We start from the raw sequence: 16,720 nt of genomic DNA, 5'->3' as shown, positions 1-16,720 counted from the left end.
CTACTCTTTATGCCATGAAGTTTGGGTTTTGTTTTTATTTTTATCTTATAATTATTTTAAGAAAGACTGCTGCTAAGAGGTTAAGCCTCTTTAACAACAACAACAAAAAAAAAAACATATTTACACTAGTTGCCAAAGAACTTACTGAAGACAATTACAGAATGCAACAAAATTCCAATAAAGTTAAGAGATTAGGATCTAAAGATAAGGAAGGTGAAGTAATATGTAATCAAAATCATCACTGAAAATCTAGGGTTGGGATTGTAGCTCAGTAGAGTGCTTGCCTAGCATTGTGAGGCACTGGGTTTGATTTTTAGCACCATAAATAAATAAATAAAAATTCATTGACTACTAAAAAAAAATTTTAAAGAAAATCTAAATCACTCACAAAGTATAATATAGTATAGAAATTTAGTAAGGCCCTCAGTTGAAATTCTCTTGTCATGTTCCTTCAGTTGAGCACCAAATTAAGAATACTTATCTTATATTTAGGGATCAGATTATTCTACACAAAAAAAATATACCCTATCTTTAAATATAAAATTATACTTAGTATAATGGTAAGTTATTACTGAAGAGTCCTGAGGGGACTGACACAGAGCGAGGGAAAAGCAAATGCTGATCCTCACCTCATGCTCAACAAGTATAATTGTAAAAAGAACTGCTCTTAACATTTAAAAGAATTTCTATCTCTTTCACTTTTTTCTAAACATAACTTAATGTACACATGATACAACTATTCTATATAGCAAATAATTTGAAGTTCCTTAGAATTCAATGTAATGGATTTCCTGCTTATGATTTACCACCAATCAACAGGCAAATGATCCTCAATAGTTTATACAAAATTTCAATTCAAATAATCATCTTACATGATCATTTGTAGGCAAGGGAGACATTATTTTCCCTCATATAAAGAAGCAGATAGGGCTGGGATTATGCCTCAGTGGTAGAGCATTTGCCTAGAATGTGTGAGGCACTGGGTTCAATTCTCGGCAGCGCATATAAATAAATAAAGTCCACTGACAACTAAGAATATTAAAAAAAAAAAGTAAGAAGCAGATAAAGCTCAAGGGAGGGCTGTGATTTGCTTATGACTATACATCAATTAAGCTTGCCTAGTAGGCTTGAGGCACTAGGTTCAATCCTCAGCACCACATAAAAATAAATAAATAAAGTAAAAGTATTGTATCTATCTACAACTAAAAATTTAAAAAAAAGAAAAATAAGTGAGCATCTTCTTGCTTTAATCCATGGATTCTTATTACAAAATTCATAGTGAGAAATATGTAAAAGAATTTTTTAAGGCAGCAACTGATTAATGTAATTAAATACAAGGTGATGAATAGTTGGAGTTTTAAGACATAAGGCATTTCAGTCTCTCAAAAAATAATTAAATCATATGGTAATTTCAGCTTTGCTGCTTACCTGCCTGGTGAATTAATCAGAAAAAATTTTTATACCACTGGTTAGTACATAACGGGCTCCTATAAGTGAGAGAATAAGTGGATGGCTCACTTTTTCACTGTTATTGGATAGACAAATGGTAGCAAATATTGTCAGTCTATGATCACACTTGGCTTCTCTTTATCACCACAATCAATCAGAGGAAGAGCCAATGTACACATGTAAAAGTTCAAAAACTTTAAAGGAATGGTAAAATTGACCACCCTAGGCCTGAGCAACCTATTCCTCAGACAAATAAAACCATACCAGATTATTTTAATAAAGAAGTGTTCTGTTTACCCTCTGTTTTGATCATCCTCTTGCCTTTTAGTCTGTATCACTGGTTTCACCAAGATCTAATCTTGCTTTCCCTGACTATCCATGATTTGGAGGGAAAGGGTTATGGAGTACTGAAGACTAAACTATATATAAAAATCAACTAATAGAAAAAACAAGGAACTGAAGAAAAATTTAGCAGAGTCACAAAGGCTAGATCAGAAAACCTAATTCCTCACTGGACATGGTGACCTATCATCTCAGCATCAAGAGGCTGAGGCAGGGACCAGTATGGTAGTGCATGCCTATAATCCTAGCAGTTCAGGAAGCTGAGGGAGGAGGATCATGAGTTCAAAGCCAGCATCAGTAACTCAGTGATACCCATCTTCAAAGAAAATATTAAAAAGGGCTGGGGGCGCTGGGGGCTCAGCAGTAGAGCACTTGCCTCGCATGTGTGAGGTACTGGGTTTGATCCTTAGCACCACATAAAAATAAACAAACAAAATAAAAGTATTGTGTCCATCTACAAATATACACACACACACACACACACACACACACACACACATAAAATGGCTAGGGATGTGGCTCTGGGTTCAATACCTGGTACCAAAAAAAAAAAAAAAAAAAAAAGGCTGAGGCAAGAGGATGACAAGTTTGAGGCTAGCCTCACTTAATGAGGCCCTCAGGAACTTTCAAGATCATGTCTCAAAATTAAAAATAAAAAGGAGTGGGGGTGTAGCTTGGTCGTAAAGCACTCCTGGGTTCAATTCCCAGTACCAAAAAAATAAAAACCCGAGAGAGAAAAAGAGAAAGAAAACCTAGTTCCTTCTTAGATTCTCTACTTCAAAAAGGAAAAATATTTCATTTTCGTATGTTATCTAAAAACTTATCTTTTAATTTTGAAATTTAAATACAATTGTTACATTTTAGTTACCTAGTCCTCTGAAATACTCTCTTTTATGTTCATTCCATAGTCCTACCTGCCCTGTTGATGTCAAAGAAAGTGAAGATTGGCTCCCAGCACAAACTTTACGAATAAACATTCCTTGTAAAGCTTCAATAACTTTTGGTTTATACACTCTGTTGGTATCACCATGGCCAAGTTTGCCTATAAAAACAATTACATTCAAGTTAAAGAATTCAATGTTTAAAGAGCTTCCATTCTTTTTCTAAGTACTAAGGTTGATAAAGCGCCCTAATCTTTTCATTGCTAACTTGACAGATATGGGAAGCTATGTTTTCTAATAGCAGAAGATGTTAACAAGTGAGCATTTTTTGCAGAGCATGGTGGCATACACCTATAATCCCAGAGACTCAGGAGGCAAAGGCAAGAGGATTGCAAATTCTAGGTCAATCTTGACAACTTAGGGAGACCCTATCTCAAAATAAAAAGGAGTCGGGGTTTAGCTCAGTGGTAAAGCACCCCTGGGTTCAGTACCCAGTACTTCTCTCACACAAAAAAGGAGCATTTATTTTGTTGAGAGAAAGTTAACAACAAACAACTAATAACCTTTTGTTTTGAATGTCAAACAATTAAAATCACTTTATAGAAACAGAAAAATTATTTTTCTTTATTTCTCTAGCATAATAGACAGGTTATAGACAAAAAAATGTATATTCATGTAATTTAAAACTTAAAAAATATTCAATAACTCATGAAATAGAAAAATTGGCAAACCACTGTAAAAGGAAAATAAATGCCCAAAATAAAAATGCAATCTCACTAGATATCAAAGAAATACAATTAAATGATACCATTTCATTACAGAAATTAACTTTTAAACTATCTTAATTTTTATACATACTCTTGTTAAGAGATATGGGCAAGTGAGCAATCACACTTCTGGTAGTTATAAACAAAGATTTGGTCATTTGATGCAATGTTGTATTTAATACTGAAAAATTTGAAAGCCATCTACATACTCAGTAACGAGAAACTGGTTTTATAAATCATAATACAGATACATGAAAGAATACTTTGAGTCTTTTTAAAAAATGATATAAAGTTAAAGTGCTGTAGAAAATATATTCATAAAATACCGTTATATAAAAACCACCAGATTATAATCTATCTATGGAATACACACAGGTCTACTTTGGTGTATGAAAAACATCTATGCAGGGAATATATGTAAATATGTTTATAAACATGTTTATATACATATATATTTTAAATCTGTCTACCAAACCATTGATAATGTTAAAAGTACCGTTAGTAGAAGCACAGTTTATTTTAATTTTTATTTATATACTCATCTGCATTGTGGGTTTTTCTACACCAGGCATGTATACCTGGGGAAAAAAAAAAAAAGAAATAAAAGGCCAAAGCTATCCATAAATAATTTTTTACATACCATTGTCTCCTCCTCCAAAAGACCATACAGTTCTTCCATCTTTAGATAAAGCAATAGTATGTGAACTGCCACAAGAAACCTCTCCTACATTGCTAATGTCTTTTACTAATGTTGGAATGTTACGGCTATTACTGTCACCATGACCTTGGGTAAAACACAAACAACAAAGAAATAATATTAACTCTTTTTGTCTAAGCCATCACTTCAAAAGTAGAATAAAAATTACAAGCTATTTTTAAGTGCAAATAAATATAAAAAACAGAATCACTTCTAACATCATCTCAACCAGTCTTCCAGGTTACTCCCAAACTGGCGCATACAAGCACTTCAATGAACCATTAGAACATTTATCTATACTCTTATCTTAGTACTAACATTATTCTGTCTTGTACCATGCTCATGTCAATTTATTTTCACTATGTAGTAGATTATAAATTTCATCATCATGATGGTATGTTTCTTATCCCTAAAATCCCATGGTGCCAGGTCTTAATAGGTAAGTTCTTCCTAGATTTAATTACATTTTAAACATAAGTACAATAATCTAGGTATTATCTATAAAATTATCTTCCTCTGAGTGTAATGACTAACAAAATTAATGGCCTATTAAGTCTATTCTCCTGGTTGGTGATGTGGCTCAGTGGTAATGCACCTTGCCTGGCATACAAAAAGCCCTTGGTTTGATCCCCAATGGTGCCCAAAAAAAAACCAAAACTACTCTCTCTTACTGTTTCCCAATAATCATAATCATTTCTGGTTTTCTGTGATAATATAACTTCAATTTTTAAAAAATATCTTACCTAATCTTCCAAAGTCTCCTTCACCCCATGTATATAATTCTCCATCCTCTGTGACAGCCGCACTATGTCTGTATCCAGCTGACACACAAACAACTACCTACAATGCACACAGTGAATTTGATTAGCACACAGATGCTAAAACTATCTGTTTTTAATCCCATAAACAGACAATTTAGAGATATTAATATTTACAATTCAACCAGGAATTTCCATGTACAGATGTGAAGGCTGTACTCAGGATAAGGGTGATTGACTAAGCTGTCAAGTCACAAAAAGTAACTGCAAAGGCTAGCAGGGGCCCTGAAGATGAGTCTAATCACCTGCAGGAATACAATCTCACCAATCAAGTCTTTATTCAAAGTTGGAAAGAGGGTAACACCCATGAAACAATGGGTGACAATTTTTCAAATAGTCCTGGTTTATCAAGAAAAAGTCATTACATGATAAGGATAACTTTCACAAAGGCATTAACGATTACCAATAAGAAAGAGCAAAAGCAGTATGTTAACTTATAATTTATAATTAACTCCTGACATACCTTTCTTTTTAACACCAAGGACTGAACCCAGGAGAGTTCAACCACTGAACCACATCTCCATTCCCTTTTTTCTTTATTTTGAGAAAGGGTCTCACTAAGTTTCTGGCCTTAAACTTGTGATCCTCCTGCCTCAGCCTTCCTAGCCGTGTGGATTATATGCATGTGCTTCCATATCTGGCTGCTCCACATCTTTTTAACCTCCAAAACTTAGAACTCACTTTATAAAATTCAAATTTGAGGTTCAATTAAAAACACTGAGCAATAATACTAAGCTAGGAAGTTTTGAAATTTTTATCTGCAAAATTTAATTTTAAATGTTGTGACAATTTTCCTTCATGATGCTCATACTATGCTGTTTTTAAATGGTAATGTTTCCATTATAAAAATGGGGCATTTGGGCTGGGGTTGTGGCTCAGTGGCAGAGCGCTTGCCTAGCATGTATGAGGCACTGGGTTCAATTCTCAACACCATGTATCAGTAAATAAAATAAAGGCCCACTGACAACTAAAAAAATATTTTTAAAAATGTGGCAGTCAAAGGAATATAAACGGCTGGGGATATAGCTCAATGGTAGAGTGCTTGCCTAGCATGGGCGAGGCCCTGGGTTTACTGCCTAGAATCACAAAAACAAGAATAAAAAAAAAAATCCAGAAAATTCAAAGGAATAAAGTAAAGAAATGAAATCAAGGAAGAAAGTAAGTATCAGACCAGAAAAATACAATTTCAAATCATATTTATCTAAAGTTCTTTATTGCTTCATATTCAACATTTAACAAGTATCCTCTGAGGCTTTCAAAGTAGAATGTTTTGAGGCCCACTGCCTTTGGGTTGATCAGTAAGTTATAATACTGCAAGTTATTTATTCATTTCATAGTCTCTCATGAAGGAAAAGTGTGATATTTGTAAATCTGGTATAAAATTAAAACTTACAAAGATCTTTTGATTTAAGAAAACTTTCATGGAAAGAATGTAATCATTTAAGTGAATATAAGTTCATCTGTTTTCTTTAAAGAGATATAAAAAGAGGGAATCTACACAGCTCAGTGGTAGATCTACACAGTTGTGGCTCAGTGGTGGAGCACTTGCTTAGCCTGTAGGAGGCACTGGGTTCAATCCTCAGCACCACATAAAAGTAAATAAATAAAATAAAGGTCCATTAACAACTACAACTAAAAAAAAATTTTTTTTAAAAAAGGGGATCTATGTTCAGTTTCTAATGGTGCCAATTATTTGTGTGAAATTCTAGGTAATTATTGAACCACTATAAATGCTTCCTCATTTAAGCCTGCTAAAATGCCACCTCCTCCAAGATTATCCCTGTCCCCATTATCTAATATCACAACCAGTCCAAGTTAGTCTCTGTTACACTCCTCAGTTTTCTTCTTTAATATTACCTGAAGTATTTTATATTATTTTATTTATCTCTACCCTGAAAATTAAAGTTCTATGAAAGCAGAGACCTTTTCTTCTCTTATTCACTGCTATATATCTAATGCCTATAACACTGCCTGCCACTTGGAAGGTAGTAAATATTTGTTTAATTAATGATTCTTAGTTTCCCAATCTGTCAAATAGGGGAAACTACCTCATAAGAATAAGAATTATTCTTATGAGAATACAAGAATTAAAACTGAGCCAAGCATAGTGGTACATGCTTATAGTTCCAGCTACTTTGGAGGCTGAAATAGGAAGACAGTTCAAGTCCAGAAGTTAAAGGCTATCTTGGACAAATAGCAAGTCCTCAACTCAAAACAATGATAAAATAAAATAAACATTTATAAATAATTAAAATTGAGGCTGGAGATAAAGCTCAATGGTAGAATGCTTGCTTATCATGCATGATGCCCTGGGTTCAATTCCCAGTACCTCAAACTAATAATAATGATGATGATGATGTATGTAAAAGATGATGATGTATGTAAACTATAAAGCAGACACACAAAATTTAAGCCAAGAGAGAGAGGGGCAGGCAACTTCATAAAGAATACATCAAACTCTGAAAAATATTATCAATAATAATACCACTATATCTAATTACTTTCAAATCCAGAAAGATATCACATACCTTTCCTTGCAGAGGTCCCTGAATAAGTTTGGGATATTTCTGTGTTGAACTATTTCCATGTCCCAGTTTTCCATAATCACCATCTCCCCAACTGAAGACTTCTCCTTCTGTTGTAAAAGCTAAAGTGTGACCATCAGATCCTTTAGAAGATGAGACCTTTTTAATGGACCTGTGAGGCTCAAAGGTTAACTTTTTTAAAGTAGACTGATTATTGGAATCTCCAAGCCCAAGTCTCCCATAGCTGCCTTTACCACAAGCTCTGACAGAACCATCCGTAGAAATGACAAAAGTGCAATACTGTCCAGCTTCAATCTATAAATGAATAAACAGAATCACAAATATAAAATGCTTCTGTGAAAATCAAGTAAAAAATTTAAGGTTGTTTTATCAAAGAGGCTCAAAGGAAGTATTTAAAGCAGAATATGACTCTTCAAAGAGATCAAGGTAGTAAATAGAAATTAAGAAAGCATTAATGGTATTTTCATATAGTCTACATCACTGAGCTCAAATTCATGTACAAATTTATAGATATAGATTTTTCTGGATTTTCTATTAGATCATCATTGAATGAAACAACAAAGTAAAATGTTTTAGCCCCCCCATAATTGGGGAAAGAAAATAAAATTTTCCTATAAGTTCCTTAGAATTCATTATGACAAGAACCACACAAAAAAACCCATTTGTGGGGGGGCGGAAAGCATATTTTAATGAAAATAATAAGAATGTTCTAGCTTAGGCTACAAATGTAAAAAAAAAGTGATCATAACAAGAAAATGAAATAGCAAAAATCTGGGAAAGGGAAAATTCTAGTTTTTATTTAGTCTATTTTCCATTTATGTTGAATATAATGGTAAAATCTGTTCCTATTACTGAGGATTTTTAAAAATCCAGATTCAAATTTAATTTTTTGAAACCGGGAATGCTGTCAGAGATATGAGATTTTAAAAATGCATTTTTCTTTTATAATGAAAAATTCAAGAAGTGTGATATAAAAACACAGACAAGAAACAACCAAAACTTTTCATTCAATATATGTTCTTAACATTATTTAAAGCAAGTAAGTATGAATATATACTCCATCATCTACCAATTTGTAAGGTATATACAGAACTTACAGTCTGAGCATCAGAGAAACTAGGAGCCAGTTTGGGTTGTAATATTTTCTCCTGTGTGCCTTCTACCAACTGATGGCTGCTGTTGCTCCCCCAAACATAAACCTCACAGGTTTCAGAGACAATAGGAGCATCACCAGTCTGAATGCTATCTGGGCTAGCACATGTTCTTGAGTAATCAGAAGCCATTCTACAAACCTATTAAAATTAAAAAAAATATATGCAAAAAATAATCAGACCATTTTTAGTCTAGACATTTTTAATTAAAATATATATATATTTTTAATTTTTTCTAATTACTTATACATGACAGAATGCATTTTGACACATCATATATAAATGGAATATAACTTCTCATTCAAGTCTACATGTTTTTATACATTGAAATTACTTTGCCTTTCCTTCTCGTGCCCTCATCGGCTCAAATCTAAAAATACAACCAGTCTTAAACATAGATAGCTAGAATATTTACTCACACAGAAGAAATCACTTAAAGATATTAATAAAGGAGACAAAAAATGAAGGAGGCAAAAAGGGGAAGAGGGAGAAACATAATCAAGCCTTTTTAAACAAAATTTTATTGTTGCATACAACAACATTATGAAAAAACAAATTCAAAAAACGAAGCAGACAAAAACTACCATTGATAATTTTATTACCTTAATACAAAATTATTTTTATTTATGTCATTCCAGAAATTTTCATATACATATTCTTTAACAGTCAATATAGCCATGAGCAGAAGTATAAAAGTGACAAAAGATACAAAGTCTCATGCAAAATTTTCATGTCAACATCATCTTTATGAATGAATAGATAATATTATAGCCAGTGTAAAAATCACAATTTACTTTACCACTTTCCTTTAATAGGACATTTAGATTCTTTCTACTCTGTTATACAGGTAGTTTTTAAAAATATAGTTGTTATTATATTTTTTAATACTTCTTTAGTAGAGAACCTCAGAAATGAGATACAATATGTAAAAAGAAAAAAAAAGACAGCAATCTTATGATTTTTGAAACATATTATACCAAACTGCTTTCTAAAATGGTGCTATAATATTATGTTACTAGCAATGTATGAAATAAGGGCTGCCCTAAAAATAGTGAAGGCCCAGAACAATTCAACACACACATATATAAATATATGTGAAATAAAAGTCATGGCTTATTTGCCATTTGTGTTGAATGTAATGGTAAAAGTCAGTTGTCATTCACAATGTTTTTTATTAAATCTAGGCTCCTCACCAAAAGTAAAGGATTCAAGGTGGCCATTCTGGTTGCCCTAACCAAGGAATGAGTCTATGTGAGAGTAACAGTCTCACTGCATTTATACCAATAATGGGTTAAGCTTTTAATTTTTTTTTTTTTACAAATTTAATAAGGGTAAAAAAAGTATGCCATTATTTTAACTTCACATTTCTTTATTATCAGCAGAGCTAAAGTTTTTTCCATCTATTTGTTCACCACATTTTGTGAAGTGAACTAAATTTTATCCCTTATTTATTAGGGCTTACAGGGTTTTTATTGACATATATGAACTCAATATAATTAAAATACTAACTGACTAAAGCTACTGTCAATTTGTTGTCTGTCTTTTGGGGTTTTTTGCATAATAAAGCAAAACAATAAAAGATAAATCTTAAATAGTCAATATATTCATTTTCTACCACATTAAATGGGAGCAGAGAGAATAGTTTTAGCCAGAACCTTTAAATACAATGCAAAACAATAGAATAATATGTATGTCTAGCAAAAATTTTACAGTGAACATGAGTGCAGTTCTGAAGACATACAAACTACGTGGCAAGTGAAAACTGCCAGTCCCTATTAAAAGATCTGAAATTTGGGGCTGGGGATGTGGCTCATGCTCGCCTGGCATGCGTGCGGCCCGGGTTCGATCCTCAGCACCACATACAAACAAAGATGTTGTGTCCGCCGAAAACTAAAAAAAATAAATATTAAAAAATAATTCTCTCTCTCTCTCTAAAGAAAAAAAAAAGGATCTGAAATTTTTCTAAAGACATAAGAAAGATGGTGGGACCAGGAGGGTTAGAATTGTTAAAGATCCCTTATTGTAAGAGAGGGCAAATCACAGCCCTCCCCGATGGGGGGCGGGGGGGGGGAGAGGAAGGAAGGAAGGAAGGAAGGAAGGAAGGAAGGAAGGAAGGAAGGAAGGAAGGAAGGAAGGAAGGAAGGAAGGGGCTGAAGAAGAAAAAAAAAAACATACACAGAGGGGCCGAGGATGTAGCTCAGTGGTAGGGAACTTGCCTAAATGATTGAAGTCCTAGGTTCAATCCTCAAGACCACAAAACAAAACAACCTCTTAGGGCTTTAAAATGCATTTTTTAAAAATAAACTGGATGTGAGGGGAATGCATAGGATTCTGTGAAGATAGCAAGATGACAAATAACAGCATCAGCATAGTTTTTTAAACATGCCAAATCACTACCAAAAAAAAAATCCCAAGTTCATATTTAATATTCATAACAAATGACAAAGTAGCCCTAACAACCCCAAAATAAAAGTAGGTGGGGCCAGGCCATCTACTTAGTAACAGTATCTGTGCAGGAGGAAGTAATGGAGTGTCTAATAAACCTTAGAACAGGAGGAACCCCAAACAGCCAATCAGATTCTCATTAGAAAGGGTAATAAACCACTGGGGATGGGCCACATGTCTATAATCCCAGTAGCTTGGGAGGCTGGGACAGGAGCCAGCCTCAGCAACTTAGCGAGGCCCTACAGCAATTTAGAAAGAACCTATCTCTAAAAGGGTTGGGGATTTGGCTCAGTGGTTAAGCCCCTGGGTTCAATCCCCTGTATAAAATTTTTAAAAAGACAAAAGACAAAAAAAGAAAGAGTAATAAGCCCATTTCAGAACAGCATCTACAACTGGAAAGAGTTCTGCACTTTCTGTCAGCAACTAACTATTAGGGCTCTGTGATGAGTTTTGAGGAAATAATCTTAACTCTTGTGAACTTGAAAAATTAATAAGCCAGGACTCCCTTCCAGGACAAAACCCCCTAAACCAAGGAGAGACTACGAGCAGTGGATTTAAAAGACAGAAACAGAGATGAAAGAAGGAGAAGGGGAAGATAAAAGTTGAGGGGAACAAGAAGTTGGGAAAACCGCCCCACCCCTTTTAACCCATGTAGAAACAACAGAAAAAGAGTGTCTATGAAGATGTCAGAAAGGCTACAGTGAATCCCAAACCATTCAGAAAGTTCAAGAAAACTAAATTTCGCATCAAAATAAACGGGAAAGTACTGAGTCCAAATCCGATATGAAGTTATTATAAGAAAGAAAGGGAAAAGAAGAATCCCTATAACAAAAGCACAGCAAGAGTTACCCAATAAACAGAACAAAATGTAATCTAATTCAAAACCAGTTAAAAGGGATTAGAAAAATGCAAACAAGATATGAAAGAAAAAACACAAATCTGAATTACAAATACTCAAATATTAAGTGACATAACTCAAGAAAGAATTTTTTTTAATTTCAGAAATGAAAACTAAAATAGAAAAAAATCCAAGCATACATTGTACACTATTTCCTATGAGTAATGAAAGATGAAAAGGAAGATATTTGGGGTTGGGGATAAAGTTAAGAGGTAGGGCCCTTGCCCAGCATGCATGAGGCCTTGGGTTCAATCCTTAGTACCAGGAGAGAGAGAGAGAGAGAGAGAGAGAGAGAGATTGATTTTAGAAATAAAAAAGAAATTGAAAATATTCAAGAAATGACAAGTTAGGCAAAGATCTAATATACAGATAACTGGAATTCCTAAAGAAAAAAACTGAATACAAATATTAGAGGCTATACTCTATAATTTTTATAATACAACTATAAAAAAACAAGGAGCATAAAAGTGTTCTCAATAATCATACAGCAGTTGTATCTATCTTGTTATTTTAGGACTCATTCTCCCTCTCTGTGTGTATATGTGTGTGTGTGTGTGTGTGTGTGTGTGTACGTGCGCGCACATGCACTTGCATCCACATGCATAACATGGCTAAAACAAACAAGTAATTACAGGATATTCTAAACTCTAACATCCTTTTAACCTTAAGAATCAGCAGTCTCAGTAGATGGAAAGAAGATATAAATGTAGTATAGAAAAGGTTAAATAAAACTTCTATAGCCCTGAATTCGAAAGTGTCAGTATAAACCCACATTTTGGCTTTAAGTACCCACACACATGCTTCCTAGCTCTGTCTACTATAAAAGCCTAGAGACAATAAGATCAGCTTTTATTAGCAGTGAGCATCTCTAGCATCCTGATTGTGGTATTGAAATCATATTTCCCAATAAAAGAAACCAGGGGTTGTTGCATTTTTGTTTTGAGAACAAAAGCAAGCAAGCAAGCTGATGAATTAGGGTTAAAAAATGTATATGATGAGCCAAGAATAATGTGCCACATTGGATAGCAAGGAAACTATCAAAGATTATTAGCCTTATGGAAAAGTAACTTGGGAACAACCTTGAGGAGATAACACCCTGAAGAGACTATTAGCTAAAATGAAGCAATATGACCTTTACTATAGATAATAATTCACTAAACTAAAATTCAAATCAGTTTAAATCTATGAGTTCATAATGATATATTTTTAATATTTTTAGTTGTACATGAACACAATATCTTTATTTACTTACTTTCATGTAGTGCTAAAGATTGAATCTAGTGCCTCACATATGCTAGGCAAGTACTCTACCACTGAGCCACAACCCCAGCCCCATAATATTTTTTAAATGAAGTTAATTGGTCAGGTGTGAAGGATTGTAGAAGACCAATTCATCAAATTGAAAATGGGTAACTAAAAAGTGTGGGGGGCGGATAGAGTGCATGCTTAGCATGTGCAAGGCCCTTCACATGTGCAAGGCCCTGGGTTCAATCCCCCATGCTTAAAAAATATAAAAAATAAAGTTACTGGTATATGATCAAAAATTCAAAATAAATAAAAGTAAATACATTAAAGAGTATATCTCCTTGAAAGAAAGGAACCAGGGGGAGGGAAGTGGGAAGGGAAAGGAGAAATACTAGAGAATGATATTGGTAAGTTATATTGTGTGCATATGTGAATATGTAACAATTAATCCCACCATTATGTGTACTTATAATGCACTGATAAAAATGTGGAAAAAAGAAAAATATGTCTCCTTCCCACCCCAGGCCTTAAACACCCAGTTCCACTCTCTAGAAACAACCTCTGATACAACTTTCTTTTGCAGCCTTTGCAGAGATCAAATGGTTTGTTTTTAAGGAATAAATACATGGTACAGCATTTTACTACAAAGTAATTTTTATTGAAAAAGATGATTACATACCTCTTCAAAGAGACATAAAGCTGCCTCGTAAAGTGAGCACAAGCCATCAGAGGTTCTGGTTGGTTCTCTCCACTGACTCCGATCAGCAGACGAGCCCTACAATAAACGTGGGATACAGTACAGGAAGGAGAGACTCTTACATACTAAATCACTTAAATATTCTACAAATAGCATCTACTTGAAGAACTTTTTATGTGATTATGTACACTGAGACCAAATCCTAACATTAGGTCATGAAACAAGACTTTTAAACAGAAGTATTATAAAAGATCTGGCTATTGTCAAATGGTAAATTAAGTACCAATCCTTCTGGTTACCTTATTAAACAGGTTTGTCCCAAAGGTCACAAAGTTCCAAAAACAGTCAAGGAGGAGGAATTTTGCCAATCACATTGTTTGGTTGACCAATAAGTGAAGTCCCAAGAAATACTCTACTCCCTTTGGGTTTTTTGCCCACATACCCACAAAGATACAGGCAAGCAGAATACAGCTGGCTTGAGTAATGACCCTGACCAGAGTGGCAAAAAGTCTGTCTTTCCCTTCTTAGTTTTGGCACAACCACAGTCCAGGTCTTGTCAATTCTTATAGCTACCTGCCTACAGAAGCAACAAGGCATCCTTTTCCTAGCACAGCTGAGGAATCACATTACTTCACTGGGACTTAATGCCTATTCTCCATAGTAATTCCGATAAGGAAAATCATTATCTTAATAAAAAATGATAAATCAGAAAGGTAACTCAATATCCATTCTCTATCCTTAAATCTTTAAACCACTTTCATACACTGTTAACATACAGTAGGAAGTTCAACAGTCCAAACTGAAATTAAAATAAATTTGTGGTTTTCCAAGTACTCAATTAATTACCTTTCACCTAAATAACCATCATACAAAATAATGTCACACTTTTTTTCCTCTCCTATGTTTGTCTGCTTAAGATAATTAAATGAGGGCATAAGACTAGATGAAGTATATTACCTTATGTTCTTGTTATTTGATTTTACTCAAAATTGCTTCAGTGGCTCCCTACTGCATATGGAATCAAGTCCCAAAAGTGTATATAGCATGGGATACAGGCCTGCCTTGCTTGCAGCCTCATCTCATTGCGTTCTACCCCATTTATTTAGGGGCTTGCTCTCTGATACCTTTGCCACTTTGTGATTTTAGTCCTCCCATTTGTAAAGATCTCCCATTCCTGCCATTTACACACTTTATGTTGGCAGGTAAACTCCTCCTTTCAACTAACTTCAGGGGTCCTTCCCCCAAAGGTATCCCCCAGCCTTTTACTTGTCTCATTCACCTCCTCTCTGCAGATCTCTACTAGTCAGCCCACTATCATTAATTTGAAGTGTCTGTGCATCCCTCTTTCATTAAACTGTGAGCTACCCAAAAATACAGATGCTACAAAGCTTATTTATCTTTTTAATCCAGCACCTACCATATCTGGCACACAGTGCTCAATAAACACCTAATGGCATCAAAGGCCAAAGGGGTTTATATAGTGGTTCATTTTTTAGAATTAAAAGATGTACACTGATAGTATAATATAAGTAACTTTATCTTTTCTTCTATTCTTTTTTAAATATAAGTTGAGAATTTTGTGTATGCCTACACAAACATATGGGTAGCGAAGAGTAAGAATCAAATATATAGTTCAAAATTCAAGCCTCATAATTAAGAACAATATAAAAAATTGCTAAATGATATAACAATAATTTCCACTGTTTTTCCTCCTCTAGAGAGAGAGAGAAAATCACATTTACAAGGCACAGTATAATTTTGCTTTGTGGAATAAAGAAAAGGAATATTTTTTTAAATTATGAATTCTTGAACCACTTCTTCAACATTAAAAATTGTTTTATTTTAAAAGTTATTTGTATTCTTTGTGTTATATTTTATTATCTAAAAGAAAGAACTATGTTCATATTATTTTGGCCTATTTAATTAGGTTTTTTATGTAACAAAACTTTTGAAAATTGCAGACATTTTGCCAAACAGCAAAAATATTTTAAAAATTGTTTGGGCTTGCTGTTCAATACAGTTGATATTACTATTATTATTAATTTATGTTTGTTTTTATTTATATGTTTGGTTTTTTGTTGTTTTTTTGTGAGAGAGAGAGAGATTTTTTTAATATTTTTTTTTAGTTTTCGGTGGAAAACATCTTTATTTTTTATTTTTATGTGGTGCTGAGGATCGAACCCAGCGTCCCGTGCATGCCAGGCGAGCGCACTACCACTTGAGCCACATACCCAGTCCCTATATGTTTGTTTTTAACTATGTATTCAACTTCTCTTCACCTAGATAGTGTATCTAGGCAGAGCAGTAACCAAGAGACCTCAATTAGGGTCCTGGTTCTGAGAGTTATTTTGGGATATTCACTTAAAACTCTTTTGACCTTACTTTTTTCAGTATAAAACGGAAGTTGCAATCTATGTTATTCATTTTTACAAGAACTAAAATGACATATTTCATGAGAAAATTTGCAGTCTGCGATGTATTGCATACATTAGCAATTATTATATTTCTCTGTTTTAATGGAGTATTTCCCCCCATGATTCCCATGTGTTTTAACTCAAAGCTATACTTTAAAAATCTGATCCATCTTTAAGTTTATTTAATAAATTCTCTTAAATTTCTATATTTGTGTACTTCAGATGACTACCAAAAACAATTATGAAGCAATTTATAAAGAATTAGCTTCATCTTTCCAGATTTTGAGTTTTGAAGCACTGGCAGTCAAGGTCAACATAAAGAAATTTTAATCATAAACAGTTTAAAGATTGGGGGGGAAAGAATCACATA

The 16,720-nt window shown here is 33.7% G+C and overlaps 1 protein-coding gene across 6 annotated transcripts in view; it reads right to left on the bottom strand.

Moving 5' to 3' along the window:
• Nucleotides 1-16,720, bottom strand: part of HERC1 (HECT and RLD domain containing E3 ubiquitin protein ligase family member 1) — a 189,991-nt gene that overhangs the window by 132,571 nt on the left and 40,700 nt on the right. For all 6 annotated transcript variants that reach the window (XM_081288631.1, XM_081288634.1, XM_081288635.1 and 3 more), the window contains exons 3-8: nt 13,919-14,014; nt 8,598-8,792; nt 7,483-7,794; nt 4,880-4,976; nt 4,080-4,223; nt 2,706-2,833 (exon numbers count right to left, since the gene is read on the bottom strand). In XM_081288631.1, the coding sequence (XP_081144757.1) occupies nt 2,706-2,833; nt 4,080-4,223; nt 4,880-4,976; nt 7,483-7,794; nt 8,598-8,792; nt 13,919-14,014 (972 nt within the window). The remainder of the gene's footprint in view (nt 1-2,705; nt 2,834-4,079; nt 4,224-4,879; nt 4,977-7,482; nt 7,795-8,597; nt 8,793-13,918; nt 14,015-16,720) is intronic.

The sequence above is a fragment of the Spermophilus citellus genome, assembly GCF_964194105.1.
Source record: "Spermophilus citellus genome assembly, chromosome: 4".
Classification (NCBI taxonomy): Eukaryota; Metazoa; Chordata; class Mammalia; order Rodentia; family Sciuridae; genus Spermophilus; species Spermophilus citellus.
This window is presented reverse-complemented; position numbering and strand designations above follow the sequence as displayed.